Source organism: Oncorhynchus mykiss, chromosome 7, assembly GCF_013265735.2.
Source record: "Oncorhynchus mykiss isolate Arlee chromosome 7, USDA_OmykA_1.1, whole genome shotgun sequence".
Classification (NCBI taxonomy): Eukaryota; Metazoa; Chordata; class Actinopteri; order Salmoniformes; family Salmonidae; genus Oncorhynchus; species Oncorhynchus mykiss.
The window spans coordinates 49,071,445-49,096,580 of NC_048571.1; the positions used below are offsets into that span (position 1 = coordinate 49,071,445).

General features: G+C 40.7%; 1 protein-coding gene and 1 long non-coding RNA gene across 5 annotated transcripts in view; one reads left to right on the top strand and one right to left on the bottom strand.

The window, feature by feature from the left end:
- Positions 1 to 6,703: 6,703 nt before the first annotated feature.
- LOC110527942 (6-phosphofructo-2-kinase/fructose-2,6-bisphosphatase 4) overlaps positions 6,704 to 25,136 on the top strand; it is a 29,222-nt gene continuing 10,789 nt past the window's right edge. The window contains exons 1-5 of one of the 4 annotated variants that reach the window (XM_021609582.2): positions 6,704 to 7,036; positions 19,026 to 19,142; positions 19,290 to 19,386; positions 19,594 to 19,657; positions 19,856 to 19,930. In XM_021609582.2, coding sequence (XP_021465257.2) covers positions 6,988 to 7,036; positions 19,026 to 19,142; positions 19,290 to 19,386; positions 19,594 to 19,657; positions 19,856 to 19,930 — 402 coding nt within the window. In that variant the 5' untranslated portion in view covers positions 6,704 to 6,987. Of the gene's footprint in view, positions 7,037 to 16,255; positions 16,612 to 19,025; positions 19,143 to 19,289; positions 19,387 to 19,593; positions 19,658 to 19,855; positions 19,931 to 25,136 lie in introns of those variants that run through there. The other 3 variants (XR_005052594.1, XM_036983429.1, XM_021609580.2) reach the window with 3 other exon arrangements.
- Positions 12,466 to 16,751, bottom strand: LOC110527944. The gene is made up of 3 exons (XR_002474175.2): positions 16,341 to 16,751; positions 13,022 to 13,095; positions 12,466 to 12,842 (listed from the first exon to the last, which is right to left on the bottom strand). It is a non-coding gene; the product is annotated as an uncharacterized LOC110527944 (long non-coding RNA).

Consider the following 25,136-nt stretch of genomic DNA (forward strand, 5'->3'; position numbering starts at 1 on the left):
GGTAGGATACTGTATATGATCACACCGGTAACAGATCCGTTGTTGTATTACTTATGCGGCACAGCTGAGTGAGCATACATTTAAATAATTTGCTTTTATTTTATTGGGTCGATGGTACCTGAATCTATGGTCAGTCTCAGCGGAGGGAGAGAGCAGCATCCCTCCGCTCTCCCTTTCCTCCACTGACACGGACCAAAAAGGGAAACAGTCTTCCAGCTGATGGCGAAAACTCAAACCGCACCACATTATTTCTGCCTCATGTACAAATTCATGTTGTTCCTCCTATGAACAGAGAAAGTGAAATATTCCTCTATATTAAAAAAAAGCCTCAAGCCTCTAATAATAACAAAGCAAAAGTCCCCTCTCCTACCCACCCACCCACCCACTACTTATCTATTCTTAATACCACCTGGCGCACTAACCAAAATACAGGGGGTGGTCTGCCCAGGTCTTACCTAGTGTGCATAGACAGAGTACATACGACAGGTATATGTATGCCCGCAGGCCTCTTGCCTAAGCACTCCCAAGGTGCCTTCCCCTTCCCCCCTGGGAACAAAAACAGAATAATTACTAATGTAAAGTGAACAATTTCAATAATCAAAAACACAGTCAATTTGACATACATATATGTCTGCAGGACCGGCTACAAACTACTTCACAACAATTATACAGAAAACCACCGAAACACAGGACAAACCAAGAAGCTCTCTCTCCTAACAAATGATCACTGGCTTTTAAAGCTGCAGCAGGAGTTGGTAATTGCAGACAGCTGTATCCCCTGATGAGAGGGCGGGATCAGAGCTCCAATCTGCTGGGGCTGACCAATCAGCTGCTTGGGGGAATTCAGGAAGCCATTTCCTTAAATGCACACAGACATATGAACAAACAAACCCAAAACAACACAAACAAACCCAAAACACAGAAACTGGGGAACGTAACATCAAGCATATCAATACACTTTCCCACTCAATCATTACTGCTGCAGTGCTTGTTGTAGCGCTCAGTGGAAATAGGAAGAACACACATTTTATGGCTTATAAAAGTGTTGAATACAAAGAGTAAGAACTTCAACATGAACTCACTCATAAAAACAGCATATCTTTGCTCTATTCGTCTCTCTCTCATGGTTTTAAACGTTTTGAAATCTCACAGTATCAACTTTGTTGTAGCTTTCTTTTATGTCTGCTACGTTACTGCAGACATGGTAATCTGAGCCATCTGATTGGCCAGCGGTAGGCCTATAGTGCACTTGATTTGCTCTCTCGGCCAGCGGGAAGGCAGAGTTTGTACCTTCAGACAAATTAAATAGTTCAAAATGGCAACAGTTCGCCTACCCGCCACACAGGGTAGCTGAATCAGGTGCACTTGGCACCAACATCCCGGGATGAATAAAACAAATAGGAACACAAGGCTTTATCATTGGGTTTTTTACAGAAGTGTTTGGCGACCGACTTGGAATGTGATTGCGATCGACCGGTTGGTGACTAATGCTCTAGAAAGTTGAGTGAAGTTCAATCTCGTGCTTCTCGCTGTGGGCTGATATTCTTTCTGTGTGGCAGTCCTTAGGGAACTGAGCAGGAGTCTCGGGCCTACTGCGTGCCTGCACATATCACAGATCATACACCTTCTCAACATTTTGGTGTATGATATAAATTATGATGAGGAAACTAGACAGACCAACCATGGACTGTCTGAAACCAGCACATTCTGGTGGTGAATTTCTACCTGAGACTTATCTCAGGAAGAAACTTACCTCATGCTCAAACTTTTGTTTTTTACTTCCAAGGCACGGCTCCAGTGTCTCACTGGATCATGGCTTCAGCGAACCTGCTCTGACTTGGGGCCAAGTTCAGGCCACTGGTACTTTTCAGCCTGCATTTACATAAATGGGTTAACTCCTTCTATGGTTAACACCTGCTTCCTAAGCAACTGTCTTGATAATGGAGACTTTGATTCTGCTTGCTCCAAGTTTGATTATGCTTGCTCCACACACTGGTGTGAGGTAAGTCTCAGGTGGAAATGCCCCATAAGTTATCCGTGCTGTTTTATTACAACGTCTTAGTCCTTTATTCAGGGATTAAAACAACCTTTGAAAGACTTTGTCCTGTTAATTACTTAGGACTAAAATAGATGAATTCTAATGTACACAAACTCAGAGTCAGGGCAGTCTCACTAACACAGAATTGGCTCAAAGGCATCAAACGCAACTCCAATTGTCTGGCAAGTTTCCTCAAATAAGTCTTCTTCCCAACTAACCCGGATGTCATTAAATGCTGGCTAGGAATTATAGTTTAAAACGGGTACTTCTACAGGCTTGCCTGCACACTTTACTACAATGTCTGTTTTTTTCAAGGTCCTTCATGCAGACCAGGGTAATCTCTGGGTAATATTACCCTGATAGATACTGTAGAACAACAGTCACTGTCCTGTTTGTGAGATCAGGGCAGCCTTATGTAACCGGATGGTGGCTCAATGTTGTGATGTGGAAAGCTGACTTGTGTCAGCCTTGAGAAATGACTTCTTTGTTTTTGTTTGGGTTTAGTGGGTTTAGGACTACTTCAGTAGAGCCTAGAGCTTTCGGCGCCTCTCTACTCTATCTTTTTTGTTATGTTTATTTATTTTTATTTTAATGTACCCTTTATTTAAACTAGGCATCCATTTAAGGTCACTGAAAGGTGCTTGGGACTGTCTACAGATTTGATCAAAAGTGTATTTTTAGGTTATGGAGAGAATATAGTCTACTTGGTGTACCTGTCAACCAAGAAATAAGACATTGTCCTTTATTGATCTCCAAACTGTAAAACCAGAGTAATGATCATACCAAGGACATAACTGACTGTTCCTTGTGAACAAGGATTCTTAATGAAGCTTTGTGAGGTAGTTATAAATAGGAGAAATGGAGCTGTTATTTGGAACATAGCCATTTGACTCTCAGAGTTCTTCTCTGGAAGGTCATCCTTGTATGTTTAGAATATACCACAATAAAGCACCTTTCCCCTACTTCCAACTCACACGGTTGTTGCCCTCTGGTGTTTGGGGAATGGGATGGGAAAGTTAGTTGTTAAAATAGTTTTGGGCTTTACTGTTGTCAATATGGGATATCGGCCATGCTTATACGTGGCTCAAACAGATCATGACCTCACAACTGTTCTGTTCTAATGGATATTTTCACAGACAGATTCTCAGATATGGCTTTCTACACCAGAGGAATTAGGGCATAAAAGGAAGGTTCTGAGTGACAGTTCACAGATAGTATGCCACTTAATTTAGCCCTACTTCAAAGCCTGTGTTTTACCCTTTACATTTTGTTGGATGAAACAAAAATACTTTTTTTTTTAAAGAAAAAAAAAAGAGAGAAGATGTATTTTTCCTCTCTGAGAGTCATTTCCTCCTCAGGTGTGACATGGAGGTCTTTCAAAATCACTACTGCAAATGTACTCTGTCACAATGGATGATGAAACCTGGGACTTTCTCTTTCAAAACTGTTGTGGGTAAAAGATGGTGACTGGCATGATGACTATCAACTCCTTAACAACATGTGTGACCAGAATACCTTAGCCTAACTAACCCTAAACCAAACTCTTTTATAAAGCATTTGTTAGTTGTTATTTCACTTCAAAGCAGCTCCTCCACAACTCCCCCACAAACACTCTCTAGCATACTCAATACAGTCATGGCAGCAGATACATGAGAGCAGGAGGCTGGTATGGATGGTATTTATGGTGCCTCCAGCAGTAATTGGATTGGACACAGCGTGTTTAGCCAGCCCTGGACACAACATGCTGCCAGAGGCTAGAGTTTGGGAGGGGGTTAGAGGGGATACAGTATCTGGAACGGAGTAAGAGGGGGACCGATGAGGGGGAAAGGGGATGCTTATCACTATGGTCTTTAGGAAAGAATGTGGTGAGGAACAGGAGTCAAGCCATTCTCATGCACAGTGATCTTTATTTCTCTCTCTCTCTCTGTCTGTTGTTCTTTCATCTTCTAACTTTCTCCCTATCGGCCTTTTACTCTAGCTTTCTTTACCTCTCTGGCATTATGATGACCCCCTAATTTATCCACCCCTCTATCTTGTGCTCACATACCAGCCATAGACTAGGCATAAAATAATAAACGTAAATCCGGGGCACTGAAATTAGTATGGTATGTTACGTTTGGTGTGGTTACGTGAGACTAGGGCTGTCCCCGACTAAACATAATCTTGGTCGACCGAGAGTCGCCTGTTCTTTCAACCAATCTATTGGTCGAAATGTTAAAAGGTGTATTTTTCACTACAGTACATAGACACACCCTATGTATTTTAATAAAATCAACTGGCCTGTACTGTATATAGGCTAATTAGCTTGTTTTAGGCTTTAAACACACTGTGATTAATAGCATTATTATGACACACAAATGACTCAAGAGAGAGCCAGAGATCAACATAGCCTCATAGCCTAACCTGAAGAAAAAAACCTGTTCCCTATCCTCCCCCTTGCTGATGACCTTAGCTCCTCAAGTTGCTGGTAATAGTCTACACCACTGATCGGCAACCTTTTCAATTTGGAGTGTCAATTTATCTTACCATTTCTACCAATCTGCATGCCAGTTATGATTTTCAAATTTGCAACAGTTTAATTTATAATAAAATCTTTGCATCTCAATATCATTATCATGTGGTTAATCAAAATTCCAAAAGTAACTTATATTGTCATTGCCAACTATGTAGGATAAACATAGCATACATAAAACCAACAAAGAAAAACATTGCAGCCTGCAGGTAGAAAATGTCTTAATCAAAATAAATATCCTATAAATCACACGCATGGCATGTCTGCAAGAAACTTGAAACATTGTATTGTGAACATCTAGCTTTAGCATTTTATCAACTTTGCAACTACTTACTACGCTTTAGCTACTTTGCAACTACTAAGCATGTTAGCTAACCCTAACCTTAACCCTTTGACCTAACTCCTAACCTTAACCCTAATCTTAACCCTAACCTTAACCCCAAGCCTAACTAATGTTAACCATCTAGCTAATGTTGGCGTTAGCCACCTAGCTAACGTTAGCCACAACAAATTGGAATTCCCAAAATATCATACGGTTTGCAAATTCGTAACATATTGTACGAATTGGAATTCGTAACATTTTACAAATTGCAATTTGTAACATATCATACGAATTGTAATTCATAACATATCATACAAAATCGATGATGGACATCCACAAATTAATAAGTACCATACTAAACGTAACATATGATACTATTTGGAGTGTCACACATTTACATTTACTATCTTACGTCTACCCCTGAGTCCAGGTTGCACATACATAACCAGCAATTCTGTCTCTCTCGCTCTTTCTCATCACATCTTTCTCATCACATTTTCCTCCCCAACACTGGTTTCATTTATCTTTGCCTCATCCCTTTCTCTTCATTTGTCACAATGCATTTACTCCAATATTATTGTTGAGTAGAGACAAGACACAACATCATGTGCTTGACAATTAGTGCCATTATCAAGGCAGGGCTGATAAGGGTATCATTAGAGCAACTGAAATAGCTTTCAGTCCACATAGACGGGTCACATGCTGCACTGTTATCTCTGCTGGGCAACTGGGTCACATTGTTAGGTGTGTGTGTGTGCGTGTGCGTGTGTCCACTTAACCCATATAGCTCAGTTAGGGTCGCTACTAAATCAATGGGCCATGTAAATCACAAAGCAGTTCAGATTAGGTTTACAGCAGTTCAACTTTCAGTTTTATTGCACTGAGAATATTTTAATTCAGATTCCTACTATGGTAAACTAAATCTCCCAGGGGAAACTTAAATAAATGTATTCTTGGACTCCCTTGAAGTCCTTAGCCTATATCTCAGTCTATATATAGTCTGCAACATGTACACAATATATACAGAAGTATGTGGACACCGTTTAAAATTAGTGGATTCGGCTATTTAAGCCACACCCGTCGTTACCGACAGGTGTATAAACTTGAGCACACAGCCATGCAATCTCCATATAAAAACATTGGCAGTAGAATGGCCTTACTGAAGAGCTCTGTGAATTTCAACTTGGCACCGGTTTTGGCGGATGCCAGGAGAACGCTACCTGCACCAATGTATAGTGCCAACTGTAAAGTTTGGTGGAGAAAGAATAATGGTCTGGGGCTATTTTTCCTGGTTCGGTCTAGGCCCCTTAGTTCCAGTGAAGGGAAATCTTAACGCTACATCATTCAATGGCATTCTAGATGATTTTGCGCTTCCAACTTTGTGGCAACAGTTTGGGGAAGGCCCTTTCCTGTTTCAGCATGGAACAATGACCCCGTTCACAAAGCGAGTTCTATACCGAAATGGTTTGTCAAGATAAGTGTGGAAGAGCTTGACTGCCTGCACAGAGCCCTGACCTCAACCCCATCGAACACATTTGGGATGAATTGGAGAGCCAATTGCGAGCCAGGCCTAATTGCCCAACATCAGTGCCTGACCTCACTAATGCTCTTGTGGCTGAATGGAAGCAAGTCCCTGCAGCACTGTTCCAACATCTAGTGAAAAGCCTTCCCAGAAGAGTGGAAGCTGTTATAGCAGCAAAGTGGGGACCAACTCCATATTAACTCCATATATTGATTTTGGAATGAGATGTTCCACAAGCAGGTATCCACATACTTTTGGTCATGTAGTGTATGTTGAGTAGGCTACACAGCATCAGTGACCTGTCTTAGACTCATATCTGACTGTCTGTGATCTCATTTGAAATCGTGGCATAAACTGAAACACAATAGTGAAAAATAAGTATCAACATGTTAGTTATCTTTCTTGAGAAACTGAATGGTCAGCCTTGCAATCACCCTGAAGTAATTCAGCAGAAGTGGGTGTGTGCATAAATAGTCAACATGCATCTCAGCAATTTCATCACACAGCTCTAGACCTCAACTGGCTGCACCATGTTTCATTCAGTGTGATTGCCCCGCACTCAACGTAGGCTACATCAGAACTAAACACGGAGGATGAGAGGCTGCAGTCGTTCCAAAAGCACGCAGAATCTGGATCAGACGGGTAAGGAATTTGGACTTTAGATATTAAGGTTCAAAATATGAATGCATCCATTCGACCAAAACTGGGCTGTGAATAACGAAGTATCGGATCTGCGGAAGACGTTAACAAGTGCCAATGTCACAGGCGGTGTGTTGTTTTGACGCTGAAGAAATACCTTAGAGTGACGATAATACAATCTGTTTTGAAGACTGACATCCACGAGAAATGACCACACTGACATATGTTATGTATTTCCCATAAACAGCTATTTAATTCGAAGCTGACCTACAACAGATGCGTAGCCTACACGTTCATTTATTCAACACAAAACGCGGTAGGGTCATAGGATGCAGTGTAAATGTAGCTTGCAATATATGGTCAAAGCTTGACAATTCATTTCTATAGCCTAACAGGATTAGGCTACTGGTGGTTCCCTGAGGAAGGTTATAATGTAATATCATGCATGAGGTTATTGTGGCCGATTTGAAATGACCGTGCTGAATTTATGCAAAATAGTTTATACATTTTAACCACACACTTTGGAGTCTGTTTCATGAAAAGCAATGTAAACTGAATTTTGAGGAACGGTTATGATCAATATATTCTATGGCAACGATAGAAATGCTAGGATACTGATACCCATTGGCATTTGTAGGCTAGTGAGTTTCCCCATGTTATTACGTCATGTGGCTTCTACACTGAGTGTACAAAACATTAAGGACCCCTGCTCTTTCCATGACATTGACTGACCAGGTGAAAGCTATGATCCCTGATATATGCCACGTGTTAATTCCACTTTAATCCGTGGAGATGAAGGAGAGGACACAGGTTAAAGAAGGATTGTTAAACATTGAGACATGGATTGTGTATGTGTGCTATTCAGAGGGTGAATGGGCAAAACAAAATATGTAAGTGCCTTTGAACCGCGTAGGTGCCAGGCGCACTGGTTTGGGTCAAGAACTGCAACGCTACTGGGTTTTTCATGGGGGTTGTTACTCAATATTAGGAAAGTGTTCCTAATGTTTGGTATACTCAGTGTGTATCACATCTGAGATGTGGGAAGGGTTGTGTTAGACCCACTTTCTGTTCACGATACAATGTAGTGTAGAAGGTCCTCACATTATATCCTCAGATGTCCTGGAAAACAGCCTCACTGGAGTTACAACTGCACCAAATGCAAGACTCAACTTTGTACAAATTGTGTTTTCACTGCTTCTGTTTCTCATAGGGCACTGCTAAGCCAATGGTTTGACTCTGATTATGAATGACAGGTGGGCTTGCCAGGAAGCCTACCGGGCAGATTGCGACATCAAGGAATTTACGTAGTGGCTAAAGCTTACTGTTGGAAGTCAAAACCTGTTCTAAACCAGATTGATGCTGACATAAGATTTATATCAGGTTGGACTGGTTAGATAATGTAAATACAACTACAGCATGCACACACAATCATTCTAAAATGGCAAAAGTCTTTCAGGGCAGGTTTAAATGTCATTTGCTCAACAAGGGTAGCAGAGCTGCATTTAGTGTGTGTAAGGCACATGCAGTATCCATAAGAAGGTCATGGAAAAACATCCACAGTATTTACTGTGCGTTCATTTGTCATAGTGGACAGTGAGTAGCAACCTGTCTCATGCTTTGACATGGCAAGTTAGTTGTTTACAGGGATGCCGTAGTCTTTATTTATTTTTATTAGGACGGTCATTCTTTTGAAATGCTTCCTCTTCCTTCCCACTAACCATGGTCTATTGCAAAACAGAAGGCATGTATTATAAACGTACCTATCACAGCCAGTCAGGGCATTTGAGAGAAGATGCCTGTAATGCTTAGACACAGCATTTGAGTGAATGTGTTCACCTAAAAGGAGCCACAACTTGCTTTGTTAAAAATAGATTTATCTTCTTAGACTTAGAAATGGTTAAAACATTGTCTATATACAGTGGGGAGAACAAGTATTTGATACACAGACGATTTTGCAGGTTTTCCTACTTGCAAAGCATGTGGAGGTCTGTAATTTTTATCATAGGTACACACAGGTCAACTGTGAAAGACTGAATCTAAAACAAAAATCCAGAAAGTCACATTGTATGATAAGTAATTAATTTGCATGACATAAGTATTAGATACATCAGAAAAGCAGAACTTAATATTTGGTACAGAAACCTTTGTTTGCAATTAGATATCATACGTTTCCTGTAGTTCTTGACCAGGTTTGCACACACTGCAGCAGGGATTTTGGCCCACTCCTCCATACATACCTTCTCCAGATCCTTCAGCTTTTGGGGCTGTCACTGGGCAATACGGACTTTCAGCTCCCTCCAAAGATGTTCTATTGGGTTCCGGTCTGGAGACTGGCTAGGCCACTCCAGGACCTTGAGATGCTTCTTACGGAGTCACTCCTTAGTTGCCCTGGCTGTGTGTTTCGGGTCGTTGTCATGCTGGAAGACCCAGCCATGACCCATCTTCAATGCTCTTACTGAGGGAAGGAGGTTGTTGGCCAAGATCTAGCGATGCATGGCCCCATCCATCCTCCCCTCAATAAGGTGCAGTCGTCCTGTCCCCTTTGAAGAAAAGCATCCCCAAAGAATGATGTTTCCACCTCCATGCTTCACGGTTGGGATGGTGATCTTGGGGTTGTACTCATCCTTCTTCCCCCAAACACGGCAGGTGGAGTTTAGACCAGAAAGCTCTTTGTCCACATGACCTTCTCCCAGTCCTCCTCTGGATCATCCAGATGGTCATTGGCAAACTTCAGGCGGACCTGGACATGTGCAGGGGGACCTTGCGTGCGCTGCAGGATTTTAATCCATGACGGCGTAGTGTGTTACTAATGGTTTTCTTTGAGACTGTGGTTCCAGCTCTCTTCAGGTCATTGACCAGGTCCTGTCGTGTAGTTCTGGGCTGATCCCTCACTTTCCTCATGATCATTGATGCCCCACGAGGTGAGATCTTGCATGGAGCCCCAGACCGAGGGTGATTGACCGTCATCTTGAACTTCTTCCATTTTCTAATAATTGCACCAACAGTTGTTGCCTTCTCACCAAGCTGCTTGCCTATTGTCCTGTAGCCCATCCCAACCTTGTGCAGGTCTACAATTTTATCCCTGATATCCTTACACAGCTCTCTGGTCTTGGCCATTGTGGAGAGGTTGGAGTCTGTTTGAGTGTGTGGACAGGTGTCTTTTATACAGGTAACGAGTTCAAACAGGTGCAGTTAATACAGGTAATGAGTGGAGAACAGGAGGGCTTCTTAAAAGAAAAACTAACAGGTCTGTGAGAGCTGGAATTCTTACTGGTTGGTAGGTGATCAAATACTTACGTCATGCAATAAAATGCAAATTAATTACTTAAAAATCATATAATGTGATTTTCTGGATTTTTGTTTTAGATTCCGTCTCTCACCGTTAAAGTGTACCTATGATAAAAACTACAGACCTCTACATGCTTTGTAAGTAGGAAACACTGCCGATTTAGCAGGTTATCAAATACTTGTTCTCCCCACTGTAATTAGCTCATGTAAATTGTTATTTATAGCCAAATTCAATGTGGCTTGTATCACAGTAACTAATATGTTTACAGTAGCCATCGCTCCAAAACTATTAACTCAGTGGTCAGTTGTGCTTTAAATTTTTTTTTACATTTTTTTAACCAACACTGGTGTTCTTCCAAGGGGTTGCAATGGCATTTGTAAACATGGTTACCATAGCACAAGACAAGGTCATTGCAATACCAGAGAATAATGTGGTCAGAAAATGCAACATGAGCAGGTTTAAATGGAAAAGGAACATGACATTTTTTAAATTGAAGAAGTATGAACTTTTAGAGAAGTTGCTTGATCCTGCGGTTGGTTGTTGTGTCACTGCCTACCTCAATCATATTCATCACTGTTATGACCCTTGGGTGCCAGTTATAATCACTGAGGTGTAGCCACTATGTGTCCACTTCTGAACATTGTGCACTCATTGGTTATTGTGTATTATTATCACCAAGTTTTCTGATCCACCATCCAGTTTAATGTATTATTAATGCTTCAAAGGCTTAAGCCTAGCTAACCCAATGCTGCCATCTTATGAATATGAGAAACACTACCTGTATTGCAGAGGGGTGCCACAGATTAAAGGGTATACTAATCTTTGGGTGCATCCTTTTTGTTTGGAACTGAGATCAAAGTTCTTCACAATTACTGAATCTGTTGGTATCCTGAGGTCATGCAAGCATTACAATTTACATATCAGCGTATTAATAATTATCTCCATTGTGATTAGAACAGTGTTTTGGAAAAAAATGTTAAGTGTTTATATATCTCTTTCTGACCAACATGGTGCCCCCATATTTGTTTTCCACCCTAATATCTATGTATTTTAGAGCCCTTGTATATCTTGGTGGCATCTCAACCTTTCTTTACTGTGTCCGTAGTAGCCTAGAGTCTATCTCATAGAAATGGAAAATCCATGGATTCTATCTGTGTTTGTTAATCCAGGTCTTGGGGACCAAAGGGGTGCACATTTTTGCCGTAGCACTACACACCTGCTTAAACCCCTCACTGCAAACCGAGGTAGACAGTTTCAAGTTGGATATTCTACAAATATTCACACTTTCAAACCGCTTGCGCCACAGACTCCAAATAAGCCACGATTTGAACATTAATTCACTTTCCAAAGCTAATAAACATGTGGAAATGTGAGCTGCATTTTGTATTCCTAGTTGAATTAGTTATGGAGCGTAAACAAAGTACAAACTTTTTTTACATTTGAATTTCAATAGCTCTTTGGTCATGTGACCTACTTGACTCAAACAAAGTTCAGAATGTCCACTGACTGCCCTTCTATATTTCACACCCTTTGGTTTGTTAATTTATCTCAAGTTTTTACATGAATTTTTCAAACTTTCTCATTTCAATAGCTCCTTGGTCATGTGACCTAATGACTTCAAACAAGGTGCAGAATGTCCACTGACTACCCTTATGTATTGCACACCCTTTAGTTTGTCCATTTTCATATCACTCGATTTTACATTCATTTTTCAGAATTTAAAACTTCAATAGCTCATTGGTCATGTGACCTGCTGGACTCAAACTTCAGAATGTTCACAGACTAGCCTTCTATATTGCACACTCTTGTTTGTGTACTGTAAAATCACGCAGTGTAACGTAAATTTTTCATAGTTTTACATTTCAATAGCTCCTTAGTCATGTCAATTACATACCTAAGAAGCATGCAGTGGATATACACCCATATTGCATAACCTCTAGTCATGTATCTTCTATATTGTTGTACATTAATATTAGTTTGACAATTTAGGGGGTTCAGTCCAGTGTTGTGTTTACCCTTTTCTTTAATATTTATCTATAATAATTGGTAGTTCTAAGTACATATATTTTCCCTTTTTTTTATTTTTACACTATTTAACAGTGGTACACAATAGGAGAAAGGAGATATTATCTGTCTCTCATCGTTAATATCAACCATAAAGGGCAAAGTACGAGAGTCATGTTTTATTAATTTCTCCAAAGCCGGGATGGAGAGTAAGGTGGGTTTACTGGTCAATACAAATACTGAACATGCAACCGCAGTAATGGTGGCCAGAAAATCAATGAAGAAAAATGGGATATTGACAAATTAAACAGAAGTTGGAAAAGATTAAAAGTCTACAATATGTCAGACACTTTACTTCAAATAAGTACAAAACATTTCAGTGTTCACTTTCTCTTTATCCCTGGTTGATGTACATTTCAGAGCCTCTTCAGTTTGGATGGGGTATAGCATACATTTTCAACAACAAAGACATCACTTCCAGTTTGTGTTATTCACTCTGAACTCTTGTCTTCATTCCTAGACACAGCACATGGAACCACTGTTGGCATGCATAACATTCAATCTAAAACAAAACGTAACACGTTATAAATAATATCAATGCAGAATGACATTGGCCATCCTTTGTTATATCATAAATGGTCTTACATGCCGTCACTTGTCAAAATATTATAAACAGGTTAAATAAAGTTACTAACCCAGTCAGTCTTTGGGCCACATCCAGGTTCTTTATCAGTGTCACACATGAAGCAGTTGTTGGCCTTGTTGAACTCTGAAATCATAGGCATGAACTGAACATATGGCTGTCCTACACAACTACATAGAAATAAAGCATTTACATTTACTTTGAATTAAATGTCATTACATACCAGACATTTTTTAGTATATCCTCAGCCATTTCTTTTCACAGTTGATCCATGTGTTTTTGTGAGGGTTCTATCAATTAAAAAATTTCTCAAATGTTTGCCTCGCCTGGTTCACCAACTACTTCTCTGATAGAGTTCAGTGTGTCAAATCGGAGGGTCTGTTGTCCGGACCACTGTCAGTCTCTATGGGGGTGCCACAGGGTTCAATTCTAGGGCCGACTCTCTTCTCTGTGATCAATGATGTCGCTCTTGCTGCTGGTGATTCTCTGATCCACCTCTATGCAGACGACAGCATTCTGTAAACCCAGTGTCCAAAGAAGGGCCAGAGGTAAACTAACCTCCAGACGAGCTTCGATGCCATACAACTCTCCTTCTGTGGCCTCCCAATTGCTCTTAAATGCAAGTAAAACTAAATGAACAACAGCTAACCATTCATTCAACCGATTTGCTGCCCGGCCATCCAGCATCACTACTCTTGACGGTTCTGACTTAGAATATGTGGACAACTACAAATACCTAGGTGTCTGGTTAGACTAAACTCTCCTTCCAGACTCACATTAAGCATCTCCAATCCAAAATTAAATCTAGAATTGGCTTCCTATTTCACAACAAAACATCCTTCACTCATGCTGCCAAACATACCCTCGTAAAACTGACCATCCTACCAATCCTCAACTTCGGCGATATCATTTACAAAATAGCCTCCAACACTACTCAACAAATTGGATGCAGTCTATCACAGTACCATCCGTTTTGTCACCAAAGCCCCATATACTACCCATCACTGCGACCTGTACGCTCTCGTTGGCTGGCCTTCGCTTCATACTCGTCGCCAAACTCACTGGCTCCAGGTCATCTACAAGTCCCTGCTAGGTAAAGCCCCGCCAGGTATCTCACTGGTCACCCCCAAAGCCAATTCTTCCTTTGGCTGCCTTCCCTTCCGGTTCTCTGCTGCCAATGACTGGAACGAACTGCAAAAATCACTGAAGCTGGAGACGCATATCTCCCTCACTAGCTTTAAGCACCAGCTGTCAGAGCATCTCACCGATCACTGCACCTTTACCTAGCCCATCTGTAAATGGCCCATACTGTATTTATTTATTTATCTTGCTCCTTTGTACCCCAGTATCTCTACTTGCACATTCATCTTCTGCACATCTACCATTCCAGTGTTTAATTGCTATATTGTAATTACTTCGCCACCATGGCCTATTTATTGCTTTACCTCCCTTATCCTACCTCATTTGTGCATACTGTATATAGACTTTCTACTGTATTATTGACTTTTTTTCCCATGTGTAACTCTGTCGAACTGCTTTTATTTATTTTGGCCAGGTTGCAAATGAGAACTTGTTCTCAACTAGCCTAACTGGTTAAATTAAAAAAAAAATTGGGAGGGGATATTGGGGAAGTTCTGTACAACTTCCTTGGCCATCTACACCAAATTTTATTTTGTTGTTTTTGACCAAATTGTCACAACAGCTAACCATTCATTATTGAAAATCTAACTATCAAACCTGCATTACAAAGACCCCGCAGCTGAAGGTGTCCTGCTGCATGGTGTGAGTTATTTCACCCCTTTCCACTTTATGTCCACCCAGTTGTCTTCCATAGCAGGATCATCTCATTTTGAAGTATTCTCTTTAAAAATATAAACCTAATGGAATTCTGATTTAGTTATAGGCAAATGAATACATAGGCCAAAACTGAATGCTGATTTCCTTATCACTATAATCTAGTATAGGTAATTTCCTTTTATGCCCTATTCTACACACAGCCTAAATTATAGGCACTGAACAATTTACAGGAGAAAAATAGCATATAGGATCCAACCCTATCACAGAGTGAATAAATGTAGAGCGTTTTGTTATATAAAATATTTGTTCCCATAAATACAAAGGAGGATGTCTTTCCTCATACCTCTGGCACTTTAGTCAGACTGTAAGAACTTTATGATGGGGCCGGCAACGGAGTTCCCATTGACTAAGCACCACGGAGACCAATCAGGAGAGAATGCATACAGGTTAAGGGTGCCAATCAATCAAGTCAAGGGGTGTGTCTGTCTTTTGGATTACTCTCTCTTTACAGAGAACCCCTGTGGTTCAAGTCAAGAGCTACCCTTCCCCTTTCAGTCTGCTCTGTGCATGTCTGAAAGTGACAGAGCCAGCAGCCAAGAGTTTTTCACAGTATGTCATAAATTATTACACTTATGAATGTAAAATGCTAATATGTATTAGATCCAGTACAATGGAATAACTATAGTCCACTGACTACATAAGGGTATGTAGTCAGTGGACATTCTGAACCTTGTTTGAAGACAGGTCATATGACCAAAGAGCTATTGAAATGTAAATAATTTAAAATAGTGCGAGATGTAAATCGACAAAAAAAAGTGTGCAATGTGTGTATGCCATTGGGTTAGCTACAACCAGTGTTGAACGTTTTAGGAGTAATGATTGAAGAGCTATTGACATTTGAAAAATTCGATTTGTAAATATGTTGACGGTCCCTAACTGCTGTTGGTGGATGTAAGGAAAACTACAGGCGAATATCCAACCTGAAGCTGTCTTTACCCCAGTTCTCCGCGGAGACCACGACGTTGCACATTTTTGTTTTCGCGCTAACCTGGCACACCTGATTCAATTAGTCAAGGAGTTGATGACAATGATGGGTTCTTCTAAACGGTATATGATGTTTTATGCGTCAACGCAACTGAATACTTGAGTAGTCCGAATAATAAAGGGAGATTGGTGTGCATGTAAATGTGAAACGTCTGGTGGTCCTGGAGGAAAGGGTTGGGGTATTTAAGGTTGCGTTACGTTGTAGTCTGTTTACCGTAATAACTACATATCAGTTTATTAAAATGTTTTAAAAATGTAAATAAATAACAGGCCTACACGGATAGGTTGTTTTTACAGGCTCAATTAATTATTCATTGTCCGTGCTTGTAGCTTGATACAATAATACCATCGATGCATAGGGGAATAATGACGTCGAGTAGTGCGCCATTAATCCCAGTATAAACTTGGAAGTTGGAAAATGTAATTGCATTTTGTAAATGGCAACTCTGATGCTTACTGCAACAGCGTTACTTCATTATTTCAGAGCAAATATATGCGCGTATTTTTGAGAGATTATGGTAGGCACATACCATAATGGTTCCTCAGTCCATTATGCCAACCACCAGCAGACCTCATCAAACAGCACTGATGCGAGACAGATCTCCTGTAACGCTCCAATAGAAGAAAGGCTCCGCGCCACAGTAGCAGAGGCCACCATGTCCTCCGTGGCAGTCGGAATGGAAGCAAGACCATCAAACGCTGCAACGCCGCGGGAACTAACTCAAAACCCGCTCAAGAAAATCTGGATGCCATTGCCTTGTAAAAATGGCCTTCCTGATAAACGCATTTGTCAAAGAATGGGTGCGTATAACGATTACCGACGTGTTTAGACAGCAAGCCGGTTGACTCGCGCATTCTAATATTCGAGCAGTGTATATTGTGAAATAGCATTTTATTAATCGCTAGCTAAATCCTCTTATGTCATTGTGTCGTAATCAACTTCCGTGCTTTCCGAAAGACGTGGAGAAAATGTGTTTATGGCGTGACCTTAAGTCTTGGCAATCGATTATTGATGATCGTGATGCCTGCGTCTGATTACTGACTGGTCATGGCTAGAAGGTATTCTGTTTTTGTCAAATTAAGGTCATTTTACTTTTCGTAGCAGGGTAGGATACTTTACGCATGAAGTTAAGGTCCATGACCCTACTGACTGTTCTAACAGCCCATTGAACCATAGAGTTATAAAATAACGTACTGGCTCCCCTCTCCAGGACAGATCATCGTTATTTGCTTCTCAATTTATCTGGAATACTGTGTCTGTCTTCTCCCGACTTGTAAAATAAACAGATCCCACAACATCAACCCAAGGGGTTGAACATTCTGGTTATTTCAAGACAACTGGAAACTCTGGGGGGGGGGGGACAAGGATCACTTATGTCATGATGTGACATCTGGTTGGAAAGACAACTGTTCTAGAAAGATGCCCAAGTTTCCGAGTTGGATTTTTCGCAGTCGGAGCTCGTTTTCCCCCCAAGTTCGCAGTCGTTTTAACCGCACCGAAGTCGGACATTTCCAAGTTCCCAGTTGTTTTGAACGAGGCATTTAGTAGCAAACTAGGTCACTTGTCTGCTTGATCAGGCTGTAATACACAATTAAATACAGCCTGAAGCATTTGTGTGTAAATGTTCCTTACATACAACCCAGAATGTTGAATAAAAATACATTAGAATTTGCTCTACCGGTTTGTCCTTAATTAAGACAAAATATCCACTGGTTTTGTTAGGCACTAGGGTGAAGTCAGTTTAAAAAAAATTGAATTGTAGTTTTATCTCGTGAATAGCTAGGCAATTGAACCAAGCATGCCATGAAAATGATATATTCTGAATCGGGAGGACGGAGAACCATCCACTTGTTTTGTTTGAAGATGTGAAATCCTAAAGAGGTGTGGATTGTTCTCCATCCTCCCCTGATTTAGAATATAGATGTTTTCTTGTCATGGCATGATTGGTTCTATAGCTATTGACGAGAGAAACGAATATAAAACTTTACCTTGGTACTGAACCATATACTGTACCTAGCAGCTCTCTAAGAATTTGGTAAGCAATACTTTCCTGTGGATATTGTCTCATTGTGAGCAGCTGAAGGACAAGCTGCACAGACAACCGGTAGAGTATGTTCAAATTTTATTTTATTCAACATACTGGCTTGTAAGGAAAATTTACACCATTTTGCCAAATGTTTCAGGCTGTATATAGCCTACCAATTAATTGTTTTACGGCCTGATTTAATCAGACTAGTTCACTTGCAGGACACTAGCTTTGTTTCCATGAACTTGTCAAGTGATTTTAGTCTATATAGAAAGGTCACATAGAAAATAAATGTGACAATTGCCAGCTATGCTGCATTTCCATTACACTGTCAATAAAAACAGCAAGTAAAATACAACTTTCACTAAAACCTAGTGTTGAATAAAAATGAAGTGGTTGAAGTGTTTCCATTAACCATTTAGGAAAATTGCTCATAATAAATTAGCTAGGAGGGCATACAGACTCTCGCCATCTGTTTCATGTCTCAGGTAGCCCACAAAAGCCAACATTGATAGAATGCAATAATTTACTATTTGCCATATCCTAATAATTGTCATATGTCAACATATCGCAACAATCTGTGCCATGGTGAGACTTTCTGTAGATATGAAATAATGGGGGGAGGTGAAACGTTTGCATCCAGCCAAACAGAAAAGCAAGGCGAAACAATTCAGGCATTCTTGAAAGTCAAGACAATCCTTGTCTTGCAAATAAAAAAAATTATAGTTGAAAAAAAAATGTGGTATAGAGCTTTATAGTTCGGCTATATGATGACATCACGTTCCCGTGTACCTCATAATTTATTCGAAAAACAATTTCGGCAACATTTGTCGCAATAAAGATAAATCCACCTGTCAGTTGAATAAAAATGTGACTCTTTAGAAAATGTCTCCAATATCTGTCATTTCAGTTAAACGTGTCACTAAGATTTTATTTTGCGACATTGCTTTTGTAGAATAAAGCTTGTTTATTGGACACCTGCCTAGTGTCACAGTGGAATTGCCCAGGTAATTGCCCAAATGGTCCTAGCATTTAGGAAAAAAGTAATCCAAGCCCTTCCCTTCCCTACCACAGCCTGCACTGTTTGTTCATGCTTATGCTTCAGTAGCAGTCTCTGTCCAAGTAGAATAATTATAATAACCTGTAGAATCATTTTATTCTCCCCTTTCTCCTCTCTTCCATGTGCAGTATGTATGACCAACTGTCCCACCCTGATAGTGACGGTGGGCCTCCCGGCCAGAGGAAAGACCTACATCTCCAAGAAGCTCACCCGCTATCTCAACTGGATCGGCGTGCCAACCAAAGGTACCAACTTTAAGCCCTTATACCTGAAATTACATTTCCGTAATCCAATCCACTCACACACACACTGACATGTAAGAATGCCGCTGAACAGTCAATAGTATCTAGAAAAGTAAAGCATGCAACTATTTTTTTCTTTCCCCCATTTAGAATTCAATGTTGGGCAGTACCGGCGTGAGTGTCTGAAGATCTACAAGTCCTTTGAGTTCTTCCGTCCAGACAATGAGGAGGGTCTGAAAATCAGACAGTAAGAAACATTTCCAGTGCTTTCCTCGTCCGCTGTGGAAACACTGATCAGATCCTCTTGTCCTTGAATGCCCCAAATTGCCTAACAATATCATATTATATTGTTATGTACCTGTTTTTAACCAGCATCTGTGAGTTGTCTTTGCTAACCCATTAGTGGCTCTTGTCACTGCTGCCTCTGACTCAGTTTCCCCACTCTTCTTTGCAGGCAGTGTGCGTCAGCAGCACTGAATGATGTCAGACAGTACCTCGCTGATGGAGGCCAAGTTGCTGTGTGTACAATCCCTCTTTGAAGAAAAATATCACATTGGAAACTCCAATGTAGCCAGATTATGTGCACATTAACATTGGGATGGGATATCCCGTCATGAAGTACTTTGATATCGCACTGCGTATTTGAATATGGATTACAGTGCAGGTTCTCAGTCTGAACCGCGAGTGATGGTGTGTGTGTTCTGTTATTTCTCCAGGTGTTTGATGCGACTAACACCACTAGAGAGAGGAGAGAGACCATCACTGCGTTTGCTGAGCAGAATGGCTTCAAGGTAATGTTGGTGTCGTTGGTGGTGATCATGCTTGTGGGTTGACAATGTCACAACAAAAATGTGGGCGTAAGGTAAAAAGTTGTTTTCATCCTGATCGGTCAGATGGTTAGCAACAATGACTAGAAGCTGCTGTGTGGTGAATCATAGATGGCTTGTTTCAGCTAGTTGTATTTTGTTCTTGATGCCATCACTTGTTTTGACTCTTGTCACGCCTATGCTAACATGGCTAGGATAATCAACAACTGTAACAATGCATTTGAAAGGGAACAAATGCTTATTCTGCAAATGTATACATATTTCTAAAAGACTTGCAGATGAAATGTAGGGTTTTGGAAAGTATTCACACCTTGACTTTTTTCAAATGTTGTGCCTGAATCTTTTTTTTTTATTGGATTTCAACATGAGGCCAATGGTGACTTTAATATAGTTGGAGTTTAATGGCTGTGATGGGTGAAAATTCAGGATGGATCAACAACATTGTAGTTAGTCCACAATACTAACATAAATAAAACGGTGAAAAGAAGGAAGCCTGTACAGAATAAAAAATATTCCAAAACATGCATCCTGTTTGCAAATCAAATTTTATTGGTCACATACGTGTTTAGCAGATGCTATTGCAGGTGTAGTGAAATGCTGGGCTTCTAGCGCCAACAGTGCAGTTATATCTAACAATTTCACACACATACACACAAACCTAAGGAATGGAATTAAGAATATATACATATATGGATGAGCGATGTCAGAGCAGCATGGACTAAGATACACTGTACTCTATACTATTCTACTGTATGAGATGAGTAATGCAAGATATGTAAACATTAGTAAAGTGACTAGTGTTCCATTTCTTAATGTAGCCAGTGATTTCTAGTCTGTCTATAGGCAGAAGCCTCAAATGTGCTAGTGATGGCTGTTTAACAGTCTGATGGCCTTTAGATTGAAAAACAGCTTCTATCTCTTGATCCCAGATTTGATGCATCTGTACTGACCTCGCCTTCTGGATGATAGTGGGGTGAACAGGCAGTGGCTCAGGTGGTTGAGGTCCTTGATGATCTTTTTGGCCTTTCTGTGACATCGGGTACTGTAGGTGTCCTGGAGAGTGGGTAGTTTGCCCCCAGTAATGCGTTGGGCAGATCGCACCACCCTCTGGAGAGCCTTGCGGTTGCGGGCGGTGCAGTTGCTGTACCAGGCGGTGATACAGCCCGACAGGATGCTCTCAATTTGTGCATCTGTAAAAGCCAAATTTATTCAGCCTCCTGAGGTTGAAGAAGCTCTGTTGCGCCTTCACCACACTGTCTGTGGGTGGTCCAGTTTGTGATGTGTACTCTAAGGAACTTGAAGCTTTCCACCAACAAGTCACAAAACTAATACTGCAAAAAAATGTGGCAAAAACTGAATATTTTGACCTGAATACAAATGTTTGAGGCAAATACAACACATTACTGAGTACCACTCTCCATATTTTCAAGCATAGTGGTGGCTGCATCATGTTATGGGTATGCTTGTAATTAAGGACTGGGGAGTTTTTCAAGATAAAAAAAGAAACGGAACAGAGCTAAGCACAGGAAAAATGCTGAAAAACCTGGTTGTCTGCTTTCCACCAGACACTGGGAGATGAATCCCCCTTTTCAGCAGGACAATAACCTAAAACACAAGGCCAAATCTACAGTGGATGTGCTTACCAAGAATACAGTGACTGTTCCTGAGTGGCTGAGTTAAAGTTTTGACTTACATCTGCTTGAAAATATATGGCAAGCCTTAAAGCTTGTAGAATTTTTTTTAAAGAATAATGGGCAAATGTTGTACAATCCAGGTGTGGAAAGCTCTTAGACTTACCCCAAAAGACTCACAGCTGTAATTGCTGCCAAATATGATTCTAACATGTATTGACTCAGTGGGTTGAATACTTACCTAATCAAGATTTCATTAACATTTTTTAATGTTAAAAATACAATATTTTTGGTTATTGAAAATGTATTTCAGTGGTTTAGATGGTACAACGAATCTCTACACTCTGAGTGCCTAATTTCAGTTTGTGAAAAAACAAACAAACTTAGAATTTTAGCAACCAGGAAATAGCAGAGCGATTTGTGTATTGCACTTTTTTAAAAAAATTTTTAGATCCACTTTGTAACACAACAAAATCTGGAGAAAGTCAAGGTGTGTGAATACTTTCTGAAGGCACTCTAGCTCGTTTCAGGAAACTAGGCGTATGTCGTGCATCACAACTTCACAGGAGAGGCATTTGAACATAAACATTCATTTTTATCAAATGTGCTTTTTTGCAGAACGTGAACTTTCATGTGTCTTAAGCTTGTATGCCATCTGTAAATTCAAATAAAATTGTTACATTTACGAGTTTAGTTGGTTTAGCCACAAAAAAGACAGGAACCTTCCTGCTAGCCTTCATTGGGTGAGATAATGGATGGGCTGGACATGCAGAGCGATGAGTTCGGATTGGTCTGCCATGTAGTACGCTTCTGTCAATAACATGAGCTGCTTAGTATGTGTAGGTAATCCTTGGTAACGCAGATAAAACTTTATATACATTTTATATAAATATCACGAAGAACTGCGTAAGTGTTACTAATGCGCTCCAATTTCTGGAGGACCAAGTTTTGAAATCGGTGGAAGCATAGTATGATTGCTAAGGAGATGGAGGAAATTCAGGCGTTTGATTGCAATTAATGCGGAGGGAGTCAAAGAGAACACATAGAAGGCTGTTGTAATCTCCGGAGACAGGTGTTTTATACATCTTCAAAATAAGGGTAACCATGGTATAGAGAGGAGAAGCATCCATGTATACGGGTAAGCGAGTCTGGCCAGCTACATTTTCAGATATTATAGGTTTCTAATTTTATGAAAGTCGTTTTCATTACCAATTTAAAGCGTACTGTTAGCTAGCTAACGTTAGCTGGCTGGCTCGCTAGCTAATGTTACGTGTATGAATAATCCTACATAATCATATCTCAGAGCTGTTTCCATTGCTAGTTATAGCCTAATGTTAGTTAGATGGCTAACATTGAACCTAGCTAGTTGGTTAGCTTTAGCTACCTGCAGATTCATGCAGGGTAGTAACATTATGAGTTGTGATTCTGGTTCATTATTTAGCTAGCTACGTGTCTAAACATGACTCCACTATGCAATTAACCATTTCACTGTGCCGTTTAGACATTGTGTCCTGTGCATGTGTCAGAAACTTAGATTTGATTTAATATAGTGTGTTTACTAGACTGTAATGTGAAGAACCACATGACCTGCACCAAAGTAAAATTAGGATATAACGTTAGGCCAATGAGACAGCATTTTAGAGCTTGGACACTATGGTAGAATGCCCTGCTTTAATTTTGTCACTCACAACTGTAAGCTATTTTCTGCAATTAGCTCGCCATTAACTTGTAAATAAGGATTTTGTTGTAATACAAATGAGCTAAAGTTAAGAACTTGAACTGGCTAGCTAACAAGCTAGAAACTAACAAAAACACTGGTTAGGAAGTTGCTTTTAGTTGCCTGGTTTGCTAGATTGACATGTGTTTTAAAATATACCAGTTATGCTAGTTTGGACCACCAGGCTGCTAATGTCATGCAGTCTGTCGTTTTTTTGTGTTCATACTTTTTCATAACGACAATGTTCATGATGTCCCTGCGACAACTGTCTACAGACATGTCGATAGACGTAGCATTAACCAGCCTTAAGTCTTAATCTTTGGTTGTTTAGTACACTACCGTGCTCTGTTTAGCACATGGCCTCCCATGTGAATCCTTAAAGAGATGTGTGGGGGCTTAAGAGGGTGTGAACAATGCTGAATGGGTGTAGACAAAGAAGAGCTCCCAAGTAGGTGTACCAAAAAGTTAAAGGGCACTTTTCTCAAAAATGGGGTTAAGTTTATCAACTTTCAAAGCATAATTACTTTCCCTTTGTTCCTCAACTATAGTGTATGATACATTTGTATATCTTTGAGTCTACTTTTATCCATTTATTAAATGTTTCTACATAATATCGAACCGGTCGGTCACTCTTGTCAATAGTGTGAACCAACCCTGTTTTTGTTTTTAGACTTGTGGTTGCGTATGCATAGGTTTTGTTGAACACCCCACCCGTCAACCTCAAATAACATTTTATTTGTCACATGCTTTGTAAACCGGTGTAGATTAACAGGGAAATGCTTACTTACAGGCCCTTCCCAACAATGCAGAGAGAAAAGAGGAATAACTACACAATGAGTAAAGATAACTTGGCTATATACACATGGTACCAGTACTGAGTCGATGTGAAGGGGCATGAGGTAGATATGTACATATAGGTAGGGATAAAGTGACTAGGCAAGAGGGTAGATAAATGGTAGCAGCAGCGTATGTGATGAGTCAAGAGTTTGCTATTGGTTAACTACTTACCTCACTATTTAGCTATGGCGTCGAGGTAAAAGCTGTTCAGGGTCCTGTTGGTTCCAGACGTACTGTTTGCCGTGCAGTAGCAGAGAGAGCAGTCTGACTTGGAGGGCTGGAGTTTAGGCAATTTTTAGGGCCGCCTTCTGACACCACCTGGTATAGAAGGTCTGGATGGCAGGGAGCTCAGCCCCAGTAATGTACTAGGCCATATGCACTACCCTCTGTATCACTTTGTGGTTGGGTGACAATGAGTTGCCATACCAAGCAGTGATGCAGACAGTCAAGATGCTCTCAATGGTGCAGCTGTAGCATATTTTTGAGGATCTGAGGGCCCATGCCAAATCTTTTCAACCTGCAGAGAGGGAAGAGGCATTGTTGTGCCTTCTTCATGACTGTGTGGACCATGACAATTCCATAGTGATGTGGACACCAAGGATCTTGACACTCTCGACCCACCCCACTACAGCCCCGCCGATTGGGGCGTACTCGGCCCTCAGTTGCCTGTAGTCCCTGATCAGCTCCTTTGTCTTGCTGACATTGAGGGAGCGGTTGTTGTCCTGGAACAACACTGCCAGGTCACTGACCTTCTCCCTATAGGCTGTTTCATCGTCAGTGATCAGGCAAACCACCGTTGTGTTGGAGTCTTGCGCGGCTATATACACATGCAGTCGTGGGTGAATGGGGAATACAGGAGCACGCACACCTGAGTGGCCTCCGTGTTGAGGGTCAGCGTGGTGGATGTGGTGTTGCCTACCTTCACCACCTGGGGGTGGCCCGTCAGGAAATCCATGATCCAGTTGCAGAGGGAGGTGTTCAGGCC